Source organism: Dendrobates tinctorius, unplaced genomic scaffold (assembly GCF_039654945.1).
Source record: "Dendrobates tinctorius isolate UK_male_01 unplaced genomic scaffold, ASM3965494v1 ptg000064l, whole genome shotgun sequence".
Taxonomy (NCBI): Eukaryota; Metazoa; Chordata; class Amphibia; order Anura; family Dendrobatidae; genus Dendrobates; species Dendrobates tinctorius.
Window position 1 is genome coordinate 15,593,002 of NW_027361732.1, and position 27,351 is coordinate 15,620,352.

The 27,351-nt window shown below is 48.6% G+C and overlaps 1 protein-coding gene across 2 annotated transcripts in view; it reads right to left on the bottom strand.

Annotated features, from left to right (window-relative positions):
- Positions 1 to 27,351, bottom strand: part of NAA16 (N-alpha-acetyltransferase 16, NatA auxiliary subunit) — a 93,414-nt gene that overhangs the window by 24,994 nt on the left and 41,069 nt on the right. For both annotated transcript variants that reach the window (XM_073580320.1, XM_073580321.1), the window contains exons 7-10: positions 25,305 to 25,424; positions 25,029 to 25,124; positions 20,946 to 21,052; positions 8,238 to 8,310 (exon numbers count right to left, since the gene is read on the bottom strand). In XM_073580320.1, the coding sequence (XP_073436421.1) occupies positions 8,238 to 8,310; positions 20,946 to 21,052; positions 25,029 to 25,124; positions 25,305 to 25,424 (396 nt within the window). The remainder of the gene's footprint in view (positions 1 to 8,237; positions 8,311 to 20,945; positions 21,053 to 25,028; positions 25,125 to 25,304; positions 25,425 to 27,351) is intronic.

Sequence of the window (27,351 nt, forward strand, 5' to 3'; positions counted from 1 at the left end):
CACCAGATTCCAAATGCAGTATGATCTGTGGGGAAAAAAAAAAAAAAAAAAAAAGAGCCTTACTCACCTACTGTGGGTCCAGCAAAGCTGATGATGTGATGTTGGCACTGAAGCTCCAGTCAATAACAGACACTGGGAGCAGCAGCAAAATCTCAGTACAGGACTAAGGGGGGTGAGTAAAGTGCTGGTGATTTTTTTATTTTTATTATTAAAGAAAAAATAACCAAAAACTACAGCCGGAGGGGTTACCAAACCATCAAAAAAAAAAAAAAAAAAAAAAAAAAGGCTAAAGAAGGAATTACAACAAACACATGATGGATTTAAAATTCAAGGTAGTGGCTATCAAAATTTAGAGAGTCAAAATTAAACAGAAAATGACAACAGCTCCTATTTCAGAATAGTTCGGAAGTAACACCAACCTTATTGTAGATTTCCACATAAAATATATTAGTTTACTTTATTGCTTTAAATATAATAAAAAAAACAAAAAATACAGTTTTCATATTTCTGCTAGCTGCAACGAATGACAATTTTTTCTTATAAGACTAGTGTCCCCAAAATGCGGAAAAAAAGAAAGCAATGACCCTCTGTGAACGTGTTACTATTTACTGTACCTCATTAATGTCACCACAGCACAGGCTTTTATCATATACAGTCATGGCCAAAAGTTTTGAGAATGACACAAATACATGGATTTTTGTGAGTACTCACCGTAAAATCCTTTTCTCCGAGACGCTCATTGGGGGACACAGAGACTGTGGGTGTGTGCTTCTGCCGTCTGGAGGCCGACACTAAGTGTACAAAAAAAGAGTTAGCTCCTCCTCCGCCGCATACACCCTCGCCCCTAGGCCGGGCGTAACTCAGTTTAGTGCATAAGCAGTAGGAGAACGCGCCTTAAACTCAGGCAAGAAACTATATGTCTGAAAAAGGGGCCACCCTAAACCTTGTACAAGGATTTGTAAAACTCAAAATAAGTAAAAGCCAACTGGCTGATAGGGTGGGTGCTGTGTCCCCCAATGAGCGTCTCGGAGAAAAGGATTTTACGGTGAGTACTCACAAAAATCCATGTTTCTCCTTCGTCTCATTGGGGGACACAGAGACTGTGGGACGTCCTAAAGCAGTCCTCTGGGCGGGATCTTAACTCACCCAATCCATGCTAATTTGCGCCCCTGATTAGAGGTGCGCAACTGCTGCCTGGAGGATCTTTCTTCCCAGGCTTGCATCCGAGGATGCCTGGGTATGTACGTTATAATGCTTGACAAACGTATGTAAACTGGACCAGGTAGCTGCTTTGCATACCTGCTCCGCTGAAGCCTGGTGTCGTAGTGCCCATGAGGCACCCACTGCCCGTGCCGAGTGAGCCTTGATCCCTGCCGGAACTGGCGTGCCACTGATTTGATAAGCTTCTTGGACCGTCAGGCGAACCCATCTGGCCAAAGTCGCTCTGGACGCAGCGAGCCCCTTCCGCCGTCCCTCTGGAACCACGAATAGAGAGTCTGTCTGGCGGAATGGCGCCGTCCTCGCCACATACCTCCTAAGAGCTCTTACCAGATCCAGAGTGTGCAAAGCCTTCTCTACCCTGTGCACCGGTGCCGGGCAAAACGAGGGTAAGACGATGTCTTCGTTGATATGAAATGCAGACACAACCTTCGGCAAGAAGGGGGGAGCTGGCCTTAAAACTACCTTATCCTTATAAAAGGTTAGGAACGGTGGTTTACAAGATAAGGCCGCCAATTCCGAAACCCGCCTAATAGACTTTATGGCTACTAGAAAAACGACCTTTCTGGACAGGTAAGGTAAGGAGACCTCTTGCAATGGTTCGAAAGGGGCCTCCTGAAGGGCTCTGAGCACCAAATTCAGGTCCCATGATTCCGTCGGCGCCTTATAGGGGGGTACTAAATGTGCGACCCCCTGCATAAACGTCCTAACCTGCCAGACGGAAGCGACTTTTCGTTGGAAAAGTACCGACAGGGCCGAGATTTGCGTTCTGAGGGAACTCGGGGCCAACCCTGCGTCCAGCCCTGCCTGTAGAAAAGCCAGTACGTTGGGGATCGAAAAAACCAGAGGAGCCACTTCACGATCCCTACACCAACGGAAGAATACTTCCCAAGTCCGATGATACACCCTCGCCGAGGAAGGCTTTCGGGCACTCACCATCGTGGCCGCCACATCGCGTCTGAATCCTGCCTGTGTTAACAGCCAAGATTCAATGGCCACGCCGTCAAACACAGGGCCCCTAAGTTCGGATGGCAGATCGGCCCTTGGGACATTAAGTTCGGCCGATCTGGAAGACGCCAGGGTACGTCCACCACTAGTTGGACCAGATCTGCGTACCAGGCCCGCCGGGGCCAGTCTGGGGCCAGCAGAATTGCTGGAACCTTCTCTCTCCTTATTTTCCTGATAACTCTTGGAAGCAGCGGCAGCGGGGGGAACAAGTACGGGAGACGAAACTGGCTCCACGGGAGCACCAGTGCGTCTGCTGCGATTGCCTGCGGATCGAGGGATCGAGCGACAAACCTTAGTACCTTGGCATTCTCTCTGGATGCCATAAGGTCCACGTCTGGTGTCCCCCACCGTTGGCAGATCTGCTGAAAGATCTCGGGGTGCAGGGACCATTCCCCTGCCGCAACCCCCTGTCGGCTGAGAAAATCTGCCGCCCAGTTTTCGACTCCTGGAATGTGCACCGCTGAAATTACCACGCGGTTCTTCTCCGCCCAACGTAGTACCAGTCCGACCTCGCGCATGGCTGCCTGGCTGTGCGTGCCCCCTTGATGGTTGACATATGCTACTGCTGTAGCATTGTCCGTCTGGATGCGCACCGGCCGGTGTCTCAGGAAACACTGGAAATGTCGTAGGGCCAATCGTATTGCCCGTATCTCCAGAATGTTGATCGGGAGAATTACCTCCTGAACCGACCATCGCCCCTGGGCTATGTGACTCTGGAAAACTGCTCCCCAACCCTGCAGGCTTGCATCGGTCGTCACCACCAACCATTGTTCCGGGGGAAAGGGCTTCCCCTGGACCAGAGACGAGTCGCGAGTCCACCACCGGAGTGAACCCCGTACTAGCGGAGACAATTTGCACCGATGACTGAGAGACAGCAGCCTCCGGTCCCATGCTGTCAAGAGCGCATGCTGAAGCGGACGGAGATGGAACTGGGCAAACGGGATTGCTTCTATCGCCGCCACCATTCTGCCCAACACACTCATGCCATACCGGATGGATCTGGAGCCCGGCTGTAGAAGGTTCCGTATCCCTTGCTTGATTTTTTGCGCCTTGTCCTGAGGGAGGATCACCAGCCCCCGGGAGGTGTCGAAAATCATGCCCAGGAACACGATTTTTTGGGCTGGAATCAAGGACGACTTGCTCCAATTGATCAGCCAGCCCAGACGGGCCAGGGTATCCAGAGTAATATTGACATTGTCCTGGCACTCCTGAAACGACGGCCCCTTTACCAAAAGGTCGTCCAGGTAAGGTAACACCGTTATGCCCCGTGCATGCAGGATGGCCATAACCACCGCCATTATCTTTGTAAAGACTCTGGGGGCAGTGGCCAGACCAAAGGGCAGAGCCACGAATTGGAAGTGACGTCCTCCGATCGCAAATCGCAGGAACCTCTGGTGTGGGGGGAATATCGGAATATGCAGATATGCATCCTGCACATCGATTGAGGCCAGGAATTCCCCTGGATCCATGGCTGCAATGACCGAGCGGAGGGATTCCATCCGGAATCGCCTGACCCTGATGAATCTGTTTAGGATCTTTAGATCCAGAACCGGCCTCACAGTCCCGTCCTTTTTGGGGACCGAAAAAAGATTGGAGTAAAACCCCTGCGACTCTTCGCCCTGCGGCACTGGGGCGATAACCCCTTTGTGCTCTAGCGTCGTTACAGCCTGTAACAAACTCTCCGCCTGCGAATCTGTCTTGGAAAGTCGCGAACGGAAGAATCGCTGTGGTGGCCGTCCGACAAACTCTATCTTGTACCCGGACGATACAAGTTCTGCCACCCAAGTGTCGCGTGTCACTGCGACCCAAACGTGGCTGAACCTTAGTAGGCGTCCGCCCACCCTGTCGTCCGTAGGTACGGAGCGCCTCCAGTCATTTAGCTGGAGGCTTTTGGGGCTTGGCCCCCTTCGCTCTGGGTAAATGGCCTCGGCCTCTACCCAGCGGATTGGCCCTGTAAGAGACTTGTTTTTCCCTACTCTGGCCATCGTTTGCGGAGGAGTATGTCCTGGCCGGAGTCCCCCCCCAGGGGCTACGAAAGGGTCGAAAACGCCTTTGCGTTTGCCTGAATGCCGGGCAACTTCTCTGCTGCGGAAGGAAACTACTCTTCCCCCCTGTGGCTTCTGAGATAAGCCTATCCAGCTTCTCACCGAACAATCGATTGCCCTGAAAAGGCAATGAGGTCAAGGATTTTTTAGAGATAGAATCCGCTTTCCACAGCCTCAGCCATAATGCACGCCTAATGGCGATCGCATTCGCCGCTGCCACCGCCGAACACTCGGCCGCGTCCAGTGAGGCGCTGACAAGATAATCACTTGCCCCTGACATCTGATTTGCCACCTCTAAGACCTCCGCGGGCAGATCCCTGTCCTGGAGGGCCTTATACAGAGCTTCCCCCCACGAAACCATGGCTTTAGCCACCCAAGTCGCCGCAAAGGAGGGGGCCAGAGCCGACCCTGCTGCCTCATATACCGAGCGGGCAAGCCCGTCCATGAGGCGATCAGTTGGGTCCTTAATAGAGGAAACACTGGGTATTGACAATAGCGACCTAGATGCTAAACGTGACACGGGAGGGTCCACTACTGGCGACTCTACCCAAGCCTTATGGAGCTCAGGAGGAAACGGATACTTTGCCTGTAGCGCTTTTTGCATTGCAAAGCGCTTATCCGGGTGATCTCTATGTTTCTGGACTAGCTCCTCAAACTCCGGATGCGTGGCAAATCTTCTATGTGGTCGCCTGGATTTCTTAAAAGAGACCTTGTGACCTGAGGCTGTGGGCACATCGTCCTCGATCTCTAATGTCTGGTTGACTGCCTCAATGAGACTGTCCACCGAATCCTGGAACCCCAGACTTTCTAGATTCCAGGCTCCTTCCTCCTCTCCTTCATCCTGATCGCTCCCAGAGCTCAGTGACGGGGAACGGGATGCCCTAATACCCGCCGCCGAAGCCCCGGAGGGTCCGGCCGACGGGGAACGAACCCTCTTGATATGAGCTTGCCTGGTACTGGAGCGACCTCTAATGGTTGGAGGGTCCTGAGACGAGGACGAGCTCTCTTCCGCTGGCAGACCCCCCTCCCTGCTCCCGCCCGGGCCCTGAAGGGATTCAATTGCCCTTGTAAGGGACAGCATAGACTGCGATAAGGACACCGCCCATTCCGGGGGGTCCTGACCCCTTGGTTCAGAAACAGTGGGGGGCTCCTGGGCGCGCTCCGACTCACAGGCTTCACAATATTTACCCGCCTGTGCCTTTGGCAGCCTGACCCCACAGGACACGCAAACCGCGTAAAGGAAAGAGTGAGCTTTTCCTTTTGCAGACATACTTGCACAGGCTGAAGGCAGAGTAGAAGGAGGAGGAGGGTAACCTCTGACAAGCAGCGTGGTTCTCCAAACGGAGATACACTCACCCACCGGCTCCTTGCGTGGATGCGATGTGTTAGGGCGGAAGTCTCTCCGGGATCTGCGCCTCTGACCTCCTGCCCTATATCGCGCGTCTCCACCATCGCCGCTGTCACCGCCGCGTCAGCGGGCGGGACTTCCGGCTACCACCGGAAGTCAGCGGGCGGGACTTCCGGCTACCACCGGAAGTCGGCGCGCGGCCTCGCGCGATACTCGCGCCCTCCTGCAGTGGGGCCGCGGCCGCCGGCGGGCTTCCGGCCGCGATACACGCGGCGTGCGGAGCCCGGGTGCAACGCCCTGGCTACCGCTACCCACCAGCGCCAACTTGCGGTGCGCTCCAGGAGCGGATCCCCCATATACTAAAACAGGTGAGCAGGGCCATCCGCCGTGCAGGCGCGCGGGGGGGGGGGGGGGGGGGGGGGGGCTCTGTCGGTCTTACTCGCGGCCTCTTCCCCCTGTACGCTCTCACCTGCGCCTCCGATTCAACCCCCTGGACTCACTACCAAGGGGTGGACGGGTCCTCCATACACTGCTGTTGTAGGAGAGTAGCAGCGCGGAGGCTGACCCCTGGTTCTGCTCACACGTGCTCCTGATGAAGTTGTGGGGAAACCGAGTCCTCTAATCAGGACGCGTTGCCCCTCTTTCGTTAAAAAATAGATGTCTGGAAAAAAGTCCCAGATGTGTCCCTCGGTGCGGGAGAGGACACGTGGAGGGTTACTCACACGTGGTCGCCCGTTGGTGATTTGGGGAGATCGGATCCTCTCTATAGGATCCGTCGCCCCTATCTTATCTTCATAGAAAAAAGGGAGGAAAAAAAAAAAAAAAAATCTAGTCTGGAACTCCAGACTGCGTGTGCCTCCATCAGACACTAAGCAAAAACTGAGTTACGCCCGGCCTAGGGGCGAGGGTGTATGCGGCGGAGGAGGAGCTAACTCTTTTTTTGTACACTTAGTGTCGGCCTCCAGACGGCAGAAGCACACACCCACAGTCTCTGTGTCCCCCAATGAGACGAAGGAGAAATTAATTTTTACAAAGTCTACTGCTTCATTTTTTCTAATGGCAATTTGCATATACTCCAGAATGTTATAAAGAGTGATCAGCTTAACAGCAATTACTTGCAAAGTCAATATTTGCCTAGAAAATGAACTTTATCCCCCAAAACACATTTCAACATCATTGCAGCCCTGCCTTAAAAGGACCAGCTAACATTGTTTCAGTGATTGCTCCATTAACACAGGTGTGGGTGTTGATGAGGACAGGGCTGGAGATCAATCTGTCATGATTAAGTAAGGATGACACCACTGGACACTTTAAAAGGAGGCTGGTGCTTGGCATCATTGTTTCTCTTCTGTTAACCATGGTTATCTCTAAAGAAACACGTGCAGTCATCATTGCACTGCACAAAAATGGCCTAACAGGGAAGAGTATCGCATCTAGAAAGATTGCACCTCAGTCAACAATCTATCGCATCATCAAGAACTTCAAGGTTCCCTTGTTGCCAAAAAGGCTTCAGGGCACCCAAGAAAGACCAGCAATCACCAGGACCGTCTCTTAAAAGTGTTTCAGCTGCGGGATCGGGCTACCAGCAGTGCAGAGCTTGCTCAGGAATGGCAGCAGGCAGGTGTGAGTGCATCTGCACGCACTGTGAGGCGGAGACTCTTGGAGCAAGGCCTGGTCTCAAGGAGGGCAGCAAAGAAGCCACTTCTCTCCAGGAAAAACATCATGGACAGACTGATATTCAGCAAGAGGTACAGGGAGTGGACTGCTGAGGACTGGGGTACAGTCATTTTCTCTGATGAATCCCCTTTTCGATTGTTTGGGACATCTGGAAAACGGCTTATTCGGAGAAGACCAGGTGAGCGCTACCACCAGTCTTGTCTCATGCCAACTGTCAAGCATCCTGAAACCATTCATGTGTGGGGTTGCTTCTCAGCCAAGGGAATGGGCTCTCTCTCAGTCTTGCCTAAAAACACAGCCATGAATAAAGAATGGTACCAGAATGTCCTCCAAGAGCAACTTCTCCCAACCGTCCAAGAGCAGTTTGGCGATCAACAATGCCTTTTTCAACATGATGGAGCACCTTGCCATAAAGCAAAGGTGATAACTAAATGGCTCAGGGAACAAAACAGAGATTTTGGGACCATGGCCTGGAAACTCCCCAGATCTTTATCCCATTGAGAATTTGTGGTCAATCATCAAGAGACGGGTGGACAAACAAAAACCTTCAAATTCAGACAAAATAAAAGCATTGATTTTGCAAGAATGGACTGCTATCAGTCAGGATTTGATCCAGAAGTTGATTGAGAGCATGCCAGGGAGAATTGCTGAGGTCCTGAAGAAGAAGGGTCAACACTGCAAATATTGACTTGCTGCATTAACTCATTCTAACTGTCAATATAACCTTTTGCTACTCATAATATGATTGCAATTATATTTCTGTATGTGATAAAAACATCTCACAAACACACATAAAAACCAGAGGCCAGCAGATCATGTGAAAATATAATATTTGTGTCATTCTCAAAACTTTTGGCCATGACTGTACTAAAGTACACATCCAGTACATGATTATAGTGAAATAACTGGAGCAAAGGTAACTGAAAGGTGAGAAATCTTACCGTCAGAGCTAAACAAGCCACATGTTTTCAGGGAGTTTTCAAAACCAATAACAAGTTCCTGTATTACTAGCACCTGGAAAACAAAATGCACGTCCAAGGTAACATGTATCAACATAAGTACAACATAGTACAATAATTCCTCAAATGTTTGGACACTGTAAAATGGAAAGAAAAATGCAATGATTTGCAAATATCTTATAGCGATATGTTATTCACCGCACAACATAGGACACAGATCAGAGGGTGAAAGTTAGGCCAGGGTCACACTTGCAAGTGTGATGGAAGAAACTGGCGCAAGTCTCTTGCATCAATACCGGAACGTTGTCCCATTCTATTGGTGAAAGGTCTGGACTGCAGGCGGCCGGTTCATCACCCAAACTCTTCTTCTGCGAAGCCGTACTGTTGTGATGGATGCAGTATGTACCGTATTTTGCGGATTATAAGACGCACCCCATATTTTGAGGTGAAAAATAGGAGAAAAAAAAAAATTTTCTTCTTTTTAATAAATGGTGGTGCTTATAATCCATGCGCCTTATTGCTTACCGGGGGTGGTGGCTGCAGTGAAGCAGGGTCCTAGGGTCACTGCTGGAGGAGGCAAAGAGTGTTGCGTCGCTACAGGCCGGGATGAGGGGGTTAGGATGTGCGGCGCGCCACTGCGGGTCTCCAATGCTGCGGCGGGTGTCTTCGATGCTGCGGGGGTCTGCCGACTTTTTGTGAAAGGCCAGAGTCCCCCACAGTTTCATGGTTTCCTATGCGGTGGACTCCGGGAAAATAACTGCCGGGGGCGGTGCATGCGCAGATGAAGATCTCGGCACTAAGATCTCAGTAGATGAGATCTCACGCACATCCGAACACCCCCTCATCACAGTCTGTGGCAACTCTCCACTCTTGCCTCCTCCAGCAGCAACCCTGGGGCCCTGCTCCACCGCGGCCGGTAAGGTATATCCGCATTATAAGATGCACCCCCATTTTAGGATTATTTGACGCATTGGGGGGGAAAAAAATGCATCTTATAATCTGAAAAATATGGTAGTTTAGCATTGTCTTGTTGAAATATGCAAGCCCTTTTCTGGAAGACATTGTCTGGATGGGAATATATGTTCTTCTAAACCCTCCATATAATGTTCAGCATTGAAGGGGCCTTTCATGATATATAAGCTGCCCATACCATAGGAACTAATCATCCCCATATCAGAGATGTAGGCTTTAGAACTGTGTACTGATGACAAGCTGGATGGTCCCTCTTCTCTGGACTCTGCAGGACACACAGGGTCTGTGGTTTCCATGAACAATTTCCCAGACCACAGAACAGTTTTCCATTTTGCCTCCATCCATTTCAAGTGAGTTTTGACTCGGAGAATAGACAGCGCTTCTGGATTGTGTTATATGGCTTCCTCTCTGCATGATTGAGCTTTACCTTGCATTTGTGGATTGCACAGCAAACTATGTTTACAGATAATGACTTCTGGAAGTATTCACGAGCCCATAAAATGATTTGCAGTGAATCAAAAATCTCTGATTCTTTTGATGATTTTTAAGTATGGTAGATAGGGTAATTTTCAAAATATTTGTAATTTTAGGTTGTGGAAATTTCTTCTGAAATTAAACCACAAATTTTTAAACAGTTTGGTGACCCTCTGACTATCTTTGCCTCTGAGAGACTCTGCCTCTTTATCATGCTCTTTTTTATATAGTCATGTGACTTAGTTCAACATTGTTTTTCATTGGTACCACATACTGTTGCAGCTTTTTGTTAACCCTGCCAACTTTTTTAAGATGTGTTGCTGCCATCTAAACGAGTAAATAAAAAAAAAAAAGAGGATTTTTGTGTACTCACCGTAAAATCCTTTTCTCCGAGCCAATCATTGATGCTGCTTGCCACTAGGAGGACACTAAGAAAACCAGAAAAATAAAAGTTAACTCCTCCCCTGCAGTATACACCCTCTCACTGGCTGAGATTTCTCCAGTTCGGTGAAAAAAGCAGTAGGAGCATAAACAGTCAACAATAACTATATCAAAACCTAAGAATGCTACAGTGAGCCAATAGGCTAAACAGGGTGGGAGCTGTGTCCCCCAATGACTGGCTTGGAGAAAAGGATTTTACGGTGAGTACACAAAAATCCCTATTTCTCCTACGCCTCATTGGGGGACACAGACAGTGGGACGTCCTAAAGAAGTCCCTGGGTGGGGAGCATACATCTGCTAATACCCCATGTACCACTGACTCAACACTGTGGTACTGCCGATTGCAGGATGAGTGTGCCGAGAGCTGCATCCGCAGAGGCCTGAGAATGAATTTGGTAATGTTTTGTAAAAGTATGCAGACTGGACCAAGTCGCAGCTTTGCAGACCTGTTCTGCCGAGGCCTGGTGCCAAATGGCCCAAGAAGCGCCAACTGAGCGGGTAGAGTGTGCCTTAATCCCTGCTAGGACAGATGCGTTCCTGACACGGTAGGATTCCTGAATCGCCAAGCGAATCCACCTGGCTAGCGTGGTTTTTGAAGCGGCTAGACCCTTCCTATGCCCCTCTGGAAGTATTAACAGGGCATCTGACTTGCGGAAGGTAGCCGTCCGCGACATGTACAGTCTCAGAGCCCTAACCATATCCAGGGTGTGGAGGGCCTTCTCAATGCGATGGACTGGTGCCGGACAAAAAGGAAGGCAAAACAATTTCCTCATTGATATGGAAAGAGACGACTTTGGGCAGGAAGGACGGGGACGTCCTGAGAACTGCCTTGTCCTTATGAAAATTCAGGAACGGAGAACGGCAGGACAGGGCCGCCAATTCCGAAACTAGTCTGACTGACGTAATTGCCATTAGAAAGACCACCTTCCAAGAGAGAACTGTCAGTGGCACGTCCTGCAGCGGTTCGAAAGGAGCCTCATGCAAGGCCCCGAGAACCAGATTAAGGTCCCATGATTCCAATGGCCTTCTATAAGGAGGCGCCACATGGGAGACTCCCTGAATGAACGTCTTGACCAGTTTGGTGGCAATTTTGTGTTGGAATAGCACTGACAAGGCCGAAATTTGGCCCTTGAGCGAGCTAAGCGCGAGGCCTGACTTTAATCCGGATTGAAGGAATTCCAATATGGCCAGAATGGAAAACACCAGAGGGGATCGACAATGATCCTTACACCACAAAAAGAAGGTTTTCCAGGTGCGGTGATAAATGCGCATGGACACAGGCTTCCTAGCACTAATCATGGTGGAAATCACGTCGTGAGAGAACCCAGCCTGTGCTAAAATCCAGGATTCAACGGCCACGCTGTCGAAGACAGGGCTCTGGAGTTCTGGTGGTAAATCGGGCCCAGTGAGAGTAGATCCATGCGATCCGGAAGTCGCCAAGGGACGTCGGTGATCAGTTGTATCAGTTCTGCGTACCATGCTCGGCGCGGCCAACCTGGCACGACTAGGATCACTGGCACTCCCTCTGTTCTGATCTTCTTGATTACCCTCGGAAGCAAGGGAAGGGGGGGGGGGATGTACGGGAGCCGGAACCGGTGCCACGACAGAACTAGGGCGTCAGCACCGATGGCGCATGGATCGCGCAATCGGGCAATAAATCGAGGAACCTTGTTGTTTAGTCTTGAGGCCATGAATCCACATCCAGAGTCCCCCAACGATGACAAATCTGCTGAAAGACTTCCGAATGAAGAGACCACTCTCCCGAGGCAATGCCTTGGCGACTGAAAAAATCTGCCACCCAATTTTCTACGCTCGGTATGTGGATTGCTGAGATGGCCGAATAGTTGGTCTCGGCCCAAAGGAGGATGTGACTCACTTCGTGCATGGCCATCCTGCTCTGGGTACCTCCCTGGTGGTTGATATACGCTACAGCCATGGCGTTGTCGGATTGGACCATGATGGAGTGACCTGCGAGGAGATGGTGGAAAGTCCGTAGAGCTAATCTGATCGTTCGTATCTCCAAAATGTTGATGGGGAGACGTGACTCTCGGGTAGACCAACGACCCTGTGCCGTGTGGTGACGAAAGACCGCACCCCAGCTGAGAAGACTTGCGTCGGTGGTTACTACCAAACATCTTACTGGGAGAAAAGACCTCCCTTGATTCAGGGAGGACCTTAGTGTCCACCACCTGTGGGCTTGCCTGACCCGCATGGACAGAAGGATCCGATGGTCCAGGGAGAACGGGTTCTCGTCCCAAGCTAACAGCAACACCTGTTGTAAGGGACGGAGATGGAACTGTGCAAATGGAACTGCTTCCATCGCAGCCACCATCTTTCCAAGAACTCTCGTGCTGAAACGAATGGAGTGAGAAACTGCTTGTTGTAAGGCTTGGGTCTTTTCTGGAGGGAGAATGTCCAACCCGCGGGCAGTGTCCAAGATCATTCCTAAAAAGGAAATCTGCTGAGCCGGTTTCGGGAAAGACTTTGAGGTTTATCTTCCACCCCAGGCGCGAAAGTGTATTTACTGTTGTATCCACGGATTCCTTGCAGGCTGGAAGGGACAGACCCTTGATGAGCAGGATGTCCAGATATAGTAACACCACTACTCCCTGAGAGTGTAGAATGGCCATGACAGCCGCCATGACCTTAGACCCTGGGGGCGGTGGCGAGCCCGAAGGGCAAGGCAACGAACTGGAAGTGTTCCTCGTGAATTGCAAAACACAGGAACTGCTGGTGGGACGGGCAGATCGGAATGTGAAGGCAAGCGTCCTTGATGTCGATGAATGCTAGGAACTCTCCTTTTTCCATGGAAGCGACAACTGATCGGACAGATTCCATTCGTAATTGCCGTACCCTGACAAACTAATTTACCAGTTTGAGATCCAGAATGGGTCGCCTCGTCCCATCCTTCTTTGGAACCACAAAAAGGTTTGAATAAAAACCCCTGAACCTTTCGTGATGAGGGACCGGAATGATGACTCTGTCCCGTAGCAGAGCCTGAACAGCCTGAAGGAAGGCTCTTGTCTTTTTCATGGGGGGTGAGGACTGGAAAAAACATGTCGGAGGGGGACACGAAAATTCTATCTTGTATCGTGAGGACACCAGCTCCCTGACCCACTTGTCGTGGACGACCGCGAGCCAGGTGTGGCTGAAGGAAAGTAGGCGACCGCCTACATTGTTGGTGTCCGCTGGATACCGCAACAAGTCATTGGGTAGATCTATGAGATCTGTCTCCCCTAGATCCAGAAGCCCTAGGCCTGGGTTTCCAAGAGCGGTTAGACCTGGGAGCCTCTGTCTCCGCGCGGGGACCGACCTGATCCGGAAGAGAAGGTAGTGGAGGACCAACCGGAATTGTTGCAAAAAGATGGAAACGCGTCGGCTGTTGGTTGCGAAACGGCCGAACAGCCTTTTGTTGAGGAAGGAATTTACTTTTTTCCCCCGGTAGTATCAGAAATGAGCTGATCCAGTTTCTCTCCAAAAAGACGACCTGTTTGAAAGGGGAGAGAAGTTAACGATCTTTTAGATATGGCATCCGCCCGCCAGTCGTGGAGCCATAGGGCTCTACTAATGGAGATCGCATTAGCGGCAGTTTGAGCAGCGAAATTGGCGGCCTCAAAAGAAGCGTCTACTACAAAGTCCGCTGCGTGAATTATCTGCGTGGCGACAGTGGTTGCCTCCGGAGTAAGATTGGTGCCCTGGAAAGAAGTAATCAAGACTTCTGCCCAAGCGGCCATTGCCTTAGTGACCCAAATTGCCGCGAAAGATGGAAAAAGAGCAGCTCCTGAAGCTCCAAAAACTGAACGGGCAAGGTAGTCAATTTGACGATTGGAGGGGTTTCTGATTGAGGAACCCTCAGAAACGGATAGGAGCGTTTTATAAGCAAGACGCCATACTTTTCTGGAAGTGCATTGAGCAGCAGGGTGGTGTGTTGGTAAAAGGGAAAAAAAAAAAATCTCTTAAATCTTCTGCCTGAGCGAGTGTGAACAAGCTGAGTGTGACCTGTGCGTAAGTGCGAACTGTGGTAAGTGTGTGACTTGTGATTCAGTGAAGAGGTATTTGGAAAACCTGTAACAAATACCTGTGTGAGTTGCTGAATTGTGGGTTGCTCAGTGCTTTCTACCTGTTCAATTTTTGAGGGGCTTGTTGAACCTATTTTTTCTCTCTACAGGGTTAATCTCTTATTTTACTGTGTTTTTAAGGGTTAACTATATTGCATTTAAATCTTGAGGTGTAATCATACTCACAAGGACTTAAGGGTGGGAGTTCATAATTATGGGTTTATAAGGGGCAGCTGGTTGGGGCTAAACTCCTTTTGGAAGAGCATTGAGCAGCAGGGTGGTGTGCTGATAAAAGGGAAAAAAAAAAAATCTCTTTTAAATCTTCTGCCTGAGCGAGTGTGACCTGAGCGTAAGTGCGAACTGTAGTAAGTGTGTGACTTGTGATTCAGTGACCTTGGACTCCGGTAGTTTCCAAGGGAGGTATTACTGAATTGCTGTTATATTTTATTAATACTTTTTATTTATTTTTGCTTATCTTTTCTGTCTGGTGCAATCCCCATTAGGATGTGCTCCACTATTGCCAATGCCATCCAGTGCACGTCTTGCCGCATGTATGAAATCCTTGAACAGCCGGTCGAGGGTGCATACTGCTGTGCGAGATGTGAGCACATTGTGCATTTGGAAGCCCAGATACTGGATCTAAATGTGCAGCTGGCAACACTAAGATCCATAGACAATATGGAAAGGAGTCTTCTGCACACTGAGCAGACGCTCAATGGGATAGATGAAGGGGGGATACTAGGTTGGAGCTGCAGGACAATGAAGCTGCTAGCTGGGTGACAGTTAAAAGGCGGGGTAGAGGGAAGAGCACCAGGGAGGCTAGTCCTGATCTGGCACACCCCAATAAGTTTGCTAAGTTGGCAGATGAGGGGAGTGTTAGTGCAGGAGTAGCACTGCTGCAGCAAGGCATGTCCTCTGAAAGCCGGAGGAGTGTCTGCTCCAGTAAGGGGGGAAATAGGAGAGCAGGGCAGGCCAGACAGGTTCTGGTAGTGGGAGACTCAATTATTAGGGGAACAGATAGGGCAATCTGTCACAAAGACAGGGATCGTCGAACGGTGTGCTGCCTACCTGGCGTTCGAGTCCGACACATCGCTGATCGGGTTGACAGATTACTGGGAGGGGCTGGTGAGGATCCAGCGGTCATGGTGCACATTGGCACAAATGACAAAGTTAGAGGTAGGTGGAAGGTCCTTAAAGATTATTTCAGGGAATTAGGCTCCAAGGTGGTATTTTCGGAAATACTTCCAGCACCACGTGCCACGCCAGAGAGGCAATGGGAGATTACGGAGGTTAATAAGTGGCTCAGGAATTGGTGTAGGAAGGAGGGGTTTGGGTTCCTGGAGAACTGGGCCGACTTCTCAGTTGGCTACAGGTTCTACGCTAGGGACGGGCTGCACCTCAATGGGGAAGGTGCAGCTGTGCTGGGGGAGAAAATGGCTACAAGGTTGGAGGAGTGTTTAAACTAGGGATGGGGGGAGGGTATTCCTTTTATAGGAGGGGAAGACAGTGCAGATAGAGACCTGGGCCCAAATAATGAAATTGGGGGTGGGGGTGGCATGGGGGGGTGGGGTTAGAACAGTTAATAATTTCAGAAAGAATAGAGGTACACAGATACATAATGTGCATGTATACTAATGCCAGAAGCCTCACCAATAAGATGGAGGAATTGGAGTTAATGTTGTTGGAACATAATTATGACATGGTGGGGATATGAGACAAGGATGGATGAGAGCCATGACTGGGCGGTTAATTTACAGGGCTACAGTCTGTTCAGAAATGACAGTACAAATAAGCGAGGGGAAGGTGTGTGTTTATATGTAAAATCATCATTAAAACCCATCCTTCGTGATAATATATATGAATCTAATGAAAATGTAGAGTTCCTGTGGGTAGAGATAAGGGGAGGGGGGAAAAAATAATAAATTACTGATAGGGGTTTGTTATAAGTCTCCAAAAATAATGGAAGCAATAGAGAATATATCCTCATAAGGCAAATAGATGAAGCGGCGACTCAAGGAGAAGTCATTATTATGGGGGACTTCAACTACCCTGAAATACATTGGGGAACCGAAACCTGCAGTTCCAGCAAAGGTATTAGGTTTTTGACAACTATGAGAAACAATTACCTTTCACAACTGGTTCAGGACCCAACAAGAGGGGGGCACTACTAGACCTAATATTAACCAACAGGCCAGACCGCATATCAAATATAAGGGTTGAGGGTCACTTGTGTAATAGTGATCACAAATTAATAAGTTTTCATGTATCCTTTAATAAGATGTGTAGTAGAGGGGTAACAAGGACACTAAACTTCTGGAAGGCAAATTTCCAACAGATGAGGGATGATCTTGGTGCAATTAACTGGGACGATATCCCGAGACATAAAAATACACAAAGAAAATGGGAGACGTTTATTAGCATCCTGAATAGGACCTGTGCACAATATATCCCGTATGGGAATAAACATGCTAGAAATAGGAGGAAACCACTATGGCTAAATAGAGCTGTAAGGGGCGCAATAAGGGACACAAATAATGTAAAGCATTTAGAGAATTAAAGCAAGTAGGTAGTGATGAGGCATTAAATAAATACAGAAAATTAAATTCTGTAAAAAGCAAATCAAAATAGCAAAGATTGAGACAGAGAGACTCATTGCCATAAAAAGTAAAAATAATCCCAAAATATTCTTTAACTACATAAATAGTAAGAAGCTAAAAAATGATAGTGTTGCCCCCCTTAAAAATAGTCTGGGTGAAATGGTGGATGAGGAAAAAGCCAATATGCTAAATAACTTTTTTTCAACAGTATTTACACAAGAAAATCCCTTGACGGATAATGTGATCAGTGATAAAAAAAATTCTCCATTAAATGTCACCTGCTTAACCCAGCAGGAAGTACGGCGGCGTCTAAAAATCACTAAAATTGACAAATCCCCGGGCCCGGATGGGATACACCCCCTACACCCCCGAGTACTGCAGGAATTAAGCACAGTCATAGATAGACCATTATTTTTAATCTTTAAAGATTCCATATTAACAGGGTCTGTACCAGAGGACTGGCGTATAGTAAATGTGGTGCCAATATTCAAAAAGGGGACAAAAACAGCGCTTGGAAATTATAGGCCAGTAAGTTTAACCTCAACTGTGGGTAAAATCCTGAAGGGTTTTCTAAGAGACACTATACTGGAGTATCTGGAGAAGAATAACCTCATGACACAATATCAACATGGGTTTACAAGGGACCGTTCCTGTCAGACTAATCTGATAAGCTTTTATGAAGAGTTAAGTTCTGGACTGGACCAAGGGAATGCAGTGGACGTGGTGTACATGGACTTTTCAAAAGCTTTTGATACGGTGCCACACAAAAGTTGATACATAAAATGAGAACAATGGGGATAGGGGAAAATGTGTGTAAGTGGGTTAAGAGCTGGCTCAGGGATAGGAAACAAAGGGTGGTTATTAATGGAGCACACTCGGACTGGGTCACGGTTAGCAGTGGGGTACCACAGGGGTCAGTTTTGGGCCCGCTTCTTTTTAACATATTAATGACCTTGTAGGGGGCATAGAGAGTAGAATTTCAATATCTGCAGATGACACTAAACTCTGCAGGGTAATCAATACAGAGGAGGACAATTTTATATTACAGGAGGATTTATGTAAACTAGAAGCTTGAGCTGATAAATGGCAAATGAGCTTTAATGGGGATAAATGTAAGGTCATGCACTTGGGTAGAACGAACAAGATGTATATTTATGTGCTTAATTGTAAAACACTGGGCAAAACAGTCACTGAAAAAGACCTGGGTGTATGGGTGGATGACAAATTCACATTTAGTGGCCAGTGTCAAGCGGCTGCTGCAAAGGCAAATAAAATAATGGGATGCATTAAAAGAGGCTTAGATGCTCATGAGAACATAATTTTACCTCTATGTAAGTCACTAGTGCGACCACACTTGGAATACTGTGTACAGTTCTGGTCTCCGGTGTATAAGAAAGACACAGCTGAACTGGAGCGGGTGCAGAGAAGAGCGACCAAGGTTATTAGGGAACTAGGGGGTCTGCAATACCAAGACAGGTTATTACACTTGGGGTTATTTAGTTTGGAGATTCGAAGGCTTAGGGGTGATCTTCTTACAATGTATAAATATATGCGGGGACAATACCAAGACCTTTCTAATGGTCTTTTTACTCTTAGACCTGTGACGGGGACAAGGGGGCATCCTCTACGTCTGGAGGAAAGAAGGTTTAAGCATACTCACAGATGCGGATTCTTTACTGTAAGAGCAGTGAGACTATGGAACTCTCTGCCATATGATGTTGTAATGAGTGATTCCCTACTAAAATTTAAGAAGGGACGGGATGCCTTTCTTGAAAAGTATAATATTAGAGGGTATATACACTAGTTTCCTTAATATTGCGTTGATCCAGGGAGCTAGTCTGATTGCCGTATGTGGAGTCGGGAAGGAATTTTTTCCCCAATGTGAAGCCTACTGTTTGCCACATGGGTTTTTTTGCCTTCCTCTGCATCAACATGTTAGGGCAAGTTAGGATAGGATATGGGTTGAACTAGATGGACTTAAAGTCTTCCTTCAACCTTAATAACTATGTTACTGTGTTACAGGAGGGTCCACCGGAGGGGACTGTAACCAATCCTTCATTAGGTCTGGATCAAAAGGGTATTTAGCCTGAGTAGACTTTTGCCCTGTGAACCGCTTATGTTTCTGGACAATTTCCTTAAAGTCCAGATAGCTGGTAAATAACCTGCGCACACGCTTGGTTTTCTTAAATGAGATAGGATGTGCTGTAGCGGGAATATTTTCCTCATCCAACTTCACAATCCTGTTGACTGATTCTATAAGAGAATCAAGCGACTCTTGATCAGTTGGTGGATTCTGAGGGGCTGACGTGTCAGATTCGAATTCAGAGTCGTGCTCGCTGTGAACCTAAGCGCGAACGTGACTAGGGTCCGCTTTCTAGAGACCTGACTATCCCTTGAACGAGTACGGCCCCTGCGGGTGGACGGTTCCCGGTCGACGCCAGAGCCCTCCTCGGGAGATAAGGACGCTCTCTGAATTAAAAAGTCCTCCCGGAGGGAGAATATAGCCCGAGTCAGAGACTCCATCGACCGTGACAGGGATGCAGCACACTCAGGGGTACTAAACGCAGGAGGCCCCTCAGCAGCGGCGGCGAGGGGCGCTTGAGCGCAAGTCGGGGCACAGGCCGGGTCACAGTCCGTGCATAACGGATTAGTCTGTGCAAGTGGTACACACAGTAAAAAATGCAGTGTGCTTCTTAGCAGCCTATTTAGCCTCCTTAGATTGAGATATAACGCTCCTGAAAGGGTTAACGGCAGAGTCTGTCTGCAGCTGTAGGGAATGTGCCGGGAAGGGTTTAAGCTTTAATCTGATGCAGCTTACCCACGGTCCTGTGCTGCGTCCCCCGGGAGGAAAGCGGTAGCCTTGTGGCGTCACCCGGTATCCGGCTGTCCAGAGCAGGCATAGCGCTCCTGAAGGGGTTAACGGCAGCTGAGGTAAAAGACATGGCCCCCCGAGATTAGAATTGCGTGTCTCGTAAGTAATGAGAGGCACCAAGAGGAGGGGGCGGCAACGTTAGCGCGGACGGCGCTATTCAAATTGCAGCCTAGTAGGCCGGAAAAGCCGTGGACTAAATTTTTGGCCTACCCTCGGTAGGCGCCGGGGGCGGGGACGGCACTAGTGGGCAGCGCCATTCAAATTGCGGCCTAGTAGGCCGGGAAAGCCGGGGACTAAATTTTTGGCCTACGCGAGCGGAAGGGGGGGGCGCGATGGTGCGCCGGTGCACCGCCGCTGACGCCAAGTCAGAGCTTCTCCCGGGGGCCAGGACCCGACCCCATACCTTTACTCCAGTGCTCAGGGCCTGCCGTAGCTGTCCGTGCCATCCATGCAGGTCTTCTCATCCTCCTGGGCTGCCGACGCAGAGCTGGAGGAGTTCTTAAAGGGGTATGCTCAATCGATCCTCCCTATGGCAGGTGGATGGAGAGCTATGGGGCTGATTCAGGGCATTCGGAAGCGCTGTTCCAGTCTTCTCCATCTTGCCCTCGTATCCGTGGATTACCGGGACCGTAAAGATCATCGCCATAGGAATCAGACCCAATCGTCGCAGGAAAGTGTACGGGGAGGTATACTCCGCGTGCTTGCCTGTTGTTCGTTCGGGGGAGAGCGGGCCGTCGAAAGGAACAGTCGCCCCCTTCACTCCGTTAATTAAAAAATAAAAATTTACAGAAAAATCAAAAATCAAATAAAAACGGTGGGGTCTGAAACCAGACCCAAGAGCCTCCTAAAGACACTAAGCAAGAACTGGGGTAATCTCAGCCAGCGAGAGGGTGTATATTGCAGGGGAGGAGTTAACTTTTTTTCTGGTTTACTTAGTGTCCTCCTAGTGGCCAGCAGCATAACACCCACTGTCTTTGTGTCCCCCAATGAGGCATAGGAGAAAATTGAAAAATGTGTAATTTTCACCTTATGATCTGTGTTCTATGTCCTGTTGTGAACAAAATACGGCAGTAAGAGATTTCTTAATCAATGCATTCCTGTATTCTTAACATGGTACACAGCATCCAAACTTTTTTGGAATTGTGCTTCTATAATATACAGCTTTTCCATACATAATATTTAGCTTGGCACATGCTATAGTATGCCTCTAACAGATTATGATACAGTATTTTAACAGAACCATCCTCATTACTGCAGAAATAAATCCCGTATTTACCTTCTCTGCAGAGGTGTACAGTGATTTCAATGTTGTAAACAATGGCGGGCAACCCTTGCTAAAGTTCAATCGTAAGAAGTTATCCATTCGTTCTCTTAACTTGCTGCCTAGAAAAAGGAAAATAAATCATAGTTCATGTACTCTATGTTCATTGCACAGGCCACAGGTGGACTCATATAGGTAGACATGTCAGCTGAAACATTCTCCTTTTTTATTTATAAGCTAGTACAGGCTGATGTGCATCATGTTCATGGCTATATTATTCGCAGAGCTACACATATTAATTAACCCAACCTCATTGAGCGTGTCACTAAAGTTACACTGTTTAGTCCAGTGTACATCCTCAATACACCGATATCTGGCAGATGAGACGCTGATGCATGTATGATCACAATACCAGATGGGTATTTGCTGGGAACGGTCTTACCCAGCGAGTGGCAGTGTCTCTCCACACCCTATGCCTAAAGGTAGTTCAGAGATTTTGATGGGGTTAGAGAACTCCTGAAACTTCTAATGACCATGAACTGTGAATTTGGAAAAAACTGTTCTACAGCAAAGCAGGCTGCTTCTGTCGCCACGATCTGCCAGCATAGCACGAGAAATGATCTAGCAAACGAGAGGAGCGAGATGCCGCCAGGCCAGCAACTGTCTTACTTGCGGAGGATAGAGGATTGGACAGTCCAGGGAAGAGATTATCTTGTCCCAAGATGATAGAAGAGCCAGCTGAAGGGGACAAGTGTGAAACCGTGTGAAGGAGACCGCTTCCATATCGGTTTCTATCTTGCCCAGTACGTTTATGCAGATCTGAAGCAGACAGGGTGATAGGCGTCTAAGAGAGCAAATACAGAAGAAGAGAGGAGACCTTTTCTTAAGTAAAACTCTGCACATGCGGTATGAAAAAGCATGCCTAGGAGGAATACTATGCACTGGACCAGGATTAGAGATGACTTTGCAGAGTTGATGAGCCAGTGTCTAGAGTCAACTGAAAACTCTTGCAGCATTATTGATAGATGATCTCCTAAAAGCTCCATCCTAAGTAGGAAACGACTAGAATTTCCCTGGGATGAAGGAAGGCCATGATGTCTGCCATGACCTTTGTGAAGACCCTGGGGGCAGGTGCTAGACCTAAGGGAATAACCATGACTTGGAAACGAGTCCTGAACTGCAAAGCAGAGGAACCTTTCATGTGACGTGCAGATTGGGATGTGGAGGTAGGCTCCCTGGATTTCAACTATACAGAGGAATTCTGTGGGTTCCATGGCGGCAATTACCGGAGGGAAACCATCCTGATGTGGCGGATCCGCACTCGCTTGTTCACAAATGTGAAGTTCAGGATAGGCAGATGAGAACCATCCTTTTTTGAGACCACAAAAAGGTTTGAGTAGAAACCTAAGAAGCATTCCTGAGGGGAAACAGGAACAATGATGCCTGACTGAAGGAGGGAGATAACTGACTGAAAAAAAACGATAAAAACTTTTTTGTAACCGATGCAGATGACCTCTCTAAACCAAGCCGTCGTCTACTATGGAGAGCCACTCGTCCCTGAATAGGAGAAGACAGCCGCCCACCCTGGGAGAGTCCCCAGGTTGGAACGACTCCTCATGTGGAGGAAAATCTGTTTGACCTGGATCGGAAGGGCTTGTTTTGATGGCCACATGACCACCAGGAAGGAGCCAATTTAGAGGGTCTCCTCTTCCCCTGGTCTGTAGGGGAACAGTGTCGACGGTCGGATACCCCAGAAGCAAAAATTGGCAAAAGGAGCAAAAATTCAGGGTGGGTTTTCTGTCTGGGGAACACCTGGGTCTCTGCTAGGGAAGAGAGGTACTCTGGTAGCGTTTGAGATTATTTGGTCCAGTTTGGTTTCGAACAGGCGTAGACCTTGGAAGGGGTGACTTTTGGAGGCTGGACCTGCATTCCAGGCCTTAAGCCATAGGAATCTGAGAATGGCAACAATGTTGCTAGACGCTAATGCCGAGCAATGTGAATAGATGTTGTAAGGAGTTATTTACCAGCACGGACAACCTGTCAGTTCCTCGGGGTGGAATCCCAGAAAGGATGCCTTGATGAAGGAGGTTAGCCCTAAATCGCTACCTGATTTAGAGACTCGGGTAGAAGCGATGACAAGACAGAGCAATGCTCCAACGGTTTGAAGGCAGCGATTGGAGTCTTGGCCAGCGATTCAATTTGTCTGTCGGTAGGGTCCTCAAGAGAGGCACCATCCGAAAGGCGAATGATTGATTTTGGGGTCAGCTGGGAAACTGGAGGGTGGAAAATAGGAGATTCATTCCAAGGTTTGAGCAGGTCGGGAGGAAAGGGATACAAGATACTCATACATCTTTTTTGAAAAAAAATTTTCGGGTCCTCCCACTGGGAGAAAATCTCATCAAACTCCATATGGACAGCACGGTGGCTCAGTGGTTAGCACTGCAGCCTTGCAGCGCTTGAGTCCTGGGTACATCTGCAAGGAGTTTTTATGTTCTCCCCGTGTTTGCGTGGATTTCCTCCAGGTACTCCGGTTTCCTCCCACTTTCCAAAGACATACTGATAGAGAATTTAGATTGTGAGCCCCATCAGGGACAGTGCCAATAATGTTAAGCGCTGCTTAATATGTTAGCGCTATATAGAAATAAAGATTATTATATGGTTTGAAAAATACCAGCAGAGGGCGCTTAACTTTCTTGAAGGATACAGTCGGCTCCAAGGTAGGGAACGTCGAGGATCTGATTGATGGTGAGAATCAGACGGTCCTGCAACTTTAAATCCTATCAAGCATTCGAATCTGACTCGGAGTTGAGGTCGGACACCGGGGCTGTATGGGGCCCAGGGGAGGAGTAGAGGGAGACGGAGGCCATCCTTGAGAATATGGGGGGTGAGGTAGACCAAGAGGAGGTGGAATGAGATGACTTTTTGGATCTCTAGTACTATCTGCGATTACTGAGTGAATAAGAGGGCGATTCCAGTCCATCACGGGGAACGTTTGGAGTACCAGCGTTTGCTGCCATGTTAGGCAGACGCTCAATGACCGAGACCAGGGTTTGGGAAACCTTGGTTAGGTTATGTTAGCAACAGACTTTTGATAATGTGGCAGCCCACTTGACGAAGAGGGGGTGCACTCTCTTCCCGGGCAGTGGAGGGCTTCTCAGAAGTTAGTATTACGAGAGAGCAGCAGATGGGGCAAAGAGCAGATTGCTAAACTGAGGGCAATTTTTTCTAGCAGGAGACACAGGCAAAAGTGAATAATAGTGGTGAGGATGGGCGGGAGCAAGTCTCTCTATAGATAGACATAAAGGTGGTACCAGTGGAGTACTGCTGAGGATTGCTGGAGCCTGTGTTCCCAGACGACAGAGCCTACCTGGTCCACGAGATGGTAGATAATTGGTTACTGATAGGGGCTGGAGAGAGAGAGCAAAGAATCCATGGGAATAGACTGAGTAGATGGAGGGGCGTGACCAAAGGGAACTTGGTCCCGGAAAAGCTGGGAGCCTGGATTTGAATTGTAGGCATGGAGCAAATGCCATGACCTCAGCCCAGGGGAACTGCCAGCACAGAGAACAATGAGCCCCACATGCTTATTGGCTGGTGAACCAGCTGCTAGTGCAATAAGGAGTTGAACCCAGAAGTCAGAAGATAGATGCCCTAAAAGGGTCAGATAGTCTGGGAAGGAAGGAGTACAGTACCTGTCCAGTTGTGGTCCCGACTACTTCTTCCCATGATGGAAGATTAATAAAACAACAAACCCCAACAGTGGAAATGGAGTCTGGGCGCAGACGTGTCTGCCTCCTACTGACACCAAGCTAAAACTGATTACCTTTGTGCCAGTAGGTACAACTTGCTGAGCAGCAGATAACTTTTTTTTGCCTAGTGTCAACCTCCTAGTAGCAGCAGCATACACCCATGGTTTCCTGTGTCCTCCAATGAAGGATAGAGAAACTGAGATCATTACACAGGAAGCTGTGCGAGCAACTCTAGCTTACACCTAATTTAAATTTTACCTTCTATGAAATCCAGCAGTTTCTATGTGATTTCTATGTGATAGTAAAATCACCTTGTCATTGGTCTATGCACAATATTATAGGCCTTTACCTGTAACAAAGTTTAAGATCAATCTTCTTGGGGAAACTGCTCTCAGATGCCGTTCACAGAATTCATCATAGATCTCAAGTCGTTCTTCAGTGGTAGCTAGGAGAAGAAGATTTAACATTAATTTAAAATACATGGGTTTCAGCTCCAACTTCTGACCGTCCCATGACAGCTTCTTTATCCCTCTCAAAAGGTGTCTAATAATTGGAGAACTACTGATTCCTTATCACATGTAGTCAAAATGGAAAGATCAGAAATAATAAGCTGGGACACATTTACCAGGATGCAAGGCTTTCTCCAGATTTTCGTAGTATTTCCAGTTTTCAGGATTGCGGTTAATAAGGTGTCTAAATACTACAGTAGCTTCTTTCCATCTTCCGAGATTTAAGTAAACGTCACCTTCAAATGCAAAAACACAGAGGTTCAAAGAATTAGGCAATCAGGATATAACAAATTGTGCAAACCATTGGAGGCCATAACTACTATGCTTCCGAAAAAATAAAAATAACACAAAAAATAAAGAACAACTCACAAACTGCTGAAGTGAAGACGGAGGTGATACGCACTAAGACTACAAGTACTGAAGTTAAGTAGGAAAAATCAAATAAAAGATGCGTGAACACACCTATACAATAACTGCTGTTATGGAGTGTATACACCTACGGCACTAATGCCCGCCATCTGGCCAAAAGATCAGTATAGTATATAGATGTGATCTGAATAAGACAACATGCTCCCGTGCATACTCTGTTTTTTTTAATCCCCTTTATGGATCCAGAAATATGAGCCTTTTAATTTAGTGCTAACTTTTATGATCTTTCTAAGGTGGTATGGCTCTAGGCTACTCTGCATTATTACCGTGTGAGCAATGCCTCTCTAAAATAATAAATAAATAAATCTTTATTTTTATATAGCGCTAACATATTCCGCAGCGCTTTACAGTTTGCACACATTATCATCACTGTCCCCGATGAGGCTCACAATCTAAATTCCCTATCAGTATGTCTTTGGAGTGTGGGAGGAAACCGGAGTACCCGGAGGAAACCCACGCAAACACGGGGAGAACATACAAACTCCTTGCAGATGTTGTCCTTGGTGGGATTCGAACCCAGGACCCCAGCGCTGCAAGGCTGCAGCGCTAACCACTGACCACTCTCAGTGACCACTAGACCACTCTCTAACAAATATCATGAAAAATTTGCATTTAATTAAGAGGCCCATGCCTATGGACCTAGACTGAAAAAAAACAAACAAAAAAAACAAAAAACACCACAATACTCAAGGGGAAGTGGGAATAAAATAAGAGCTAAAATTGTCCCCTTTAGGGGGGCGCGGCGATGTAGTAAGCCAGGAGGACGCGCTGAGACGGAGCTCCTGCTATCCTGTAATTATCCTGCCTATCAAGCAATCTCACCGGCACTTAGCTGCGGCCAACTTGCTCGGCTGGTTCCCGGGAGTCTTCCGATGCCCGGGGAGACAGGATCGTCAGCCTCAGTGAGCCGAGCGCTGGAAAAGCCGGCGGGGAGGAGGGACCTGGGGGAGACGGCGGCCATCTTAACTGTGCGCTCCGACAGGACGGAGGCACGGACTTACCGCTTCTAGCCCCGTGGAGCGGCACGTCTTTATCCGGGAGGTACAGGAGGGGGAGACGCGGTGGGAGCTTTGGAGCATGACCCCCTCGCCCCCTCACTGGCGTCTTGACAACCCTCCCTGGTGTTTGTGCCGGGCGCTCCTGGGCCCCCCCTTGGGAGAGTGCTGCTGGACTCCCGTGTGCTGGCGGTGGTTGGAGGCTGGGACGGCCGGCGGGCCTGCAGGGACGGCAGCCATCTTTGCAGCACACGCGGTGCTGGTGAGACGCGGTGCTGGTCCCCATTGCTGCAGCGCTAACGGATGGGTGAGCACATATCCTACAAGGACTGTGGAGGGCAAGCGGTGAGTGCCCTGAAAGATTGGGCCCCGCTTTTCTCCTTTTCGCTATATCGCTTAGCCTGTTGGTGCTATTACCTTAAGGGCTTGGGTCCCTTCCTGGCTGCTGTCTTGTGGGGCGCTGTGGTCTCCCCCCCCCCCCCGGGTCATAAGGGCCCTCGTCTGCTGCTTGGAGCCGGACATTGGCTCTGCAGTCACTATACGAGAGCCCTGCTACGCCTATAATAGAGGTCTCCAGTGTACTGTTCTTCATAACCATAACCATATTGCTGTTAAAATGAGCCGCTCTAAGGGAACGGGAGCGGCCGAGAGGCTGAAAGAATATGCTAGAATAGACCATTCTGACGTCGCAAAACCCCTTAAAACCAACCCTTCACAGGCTCAGCGTAAAAGCCGCCCT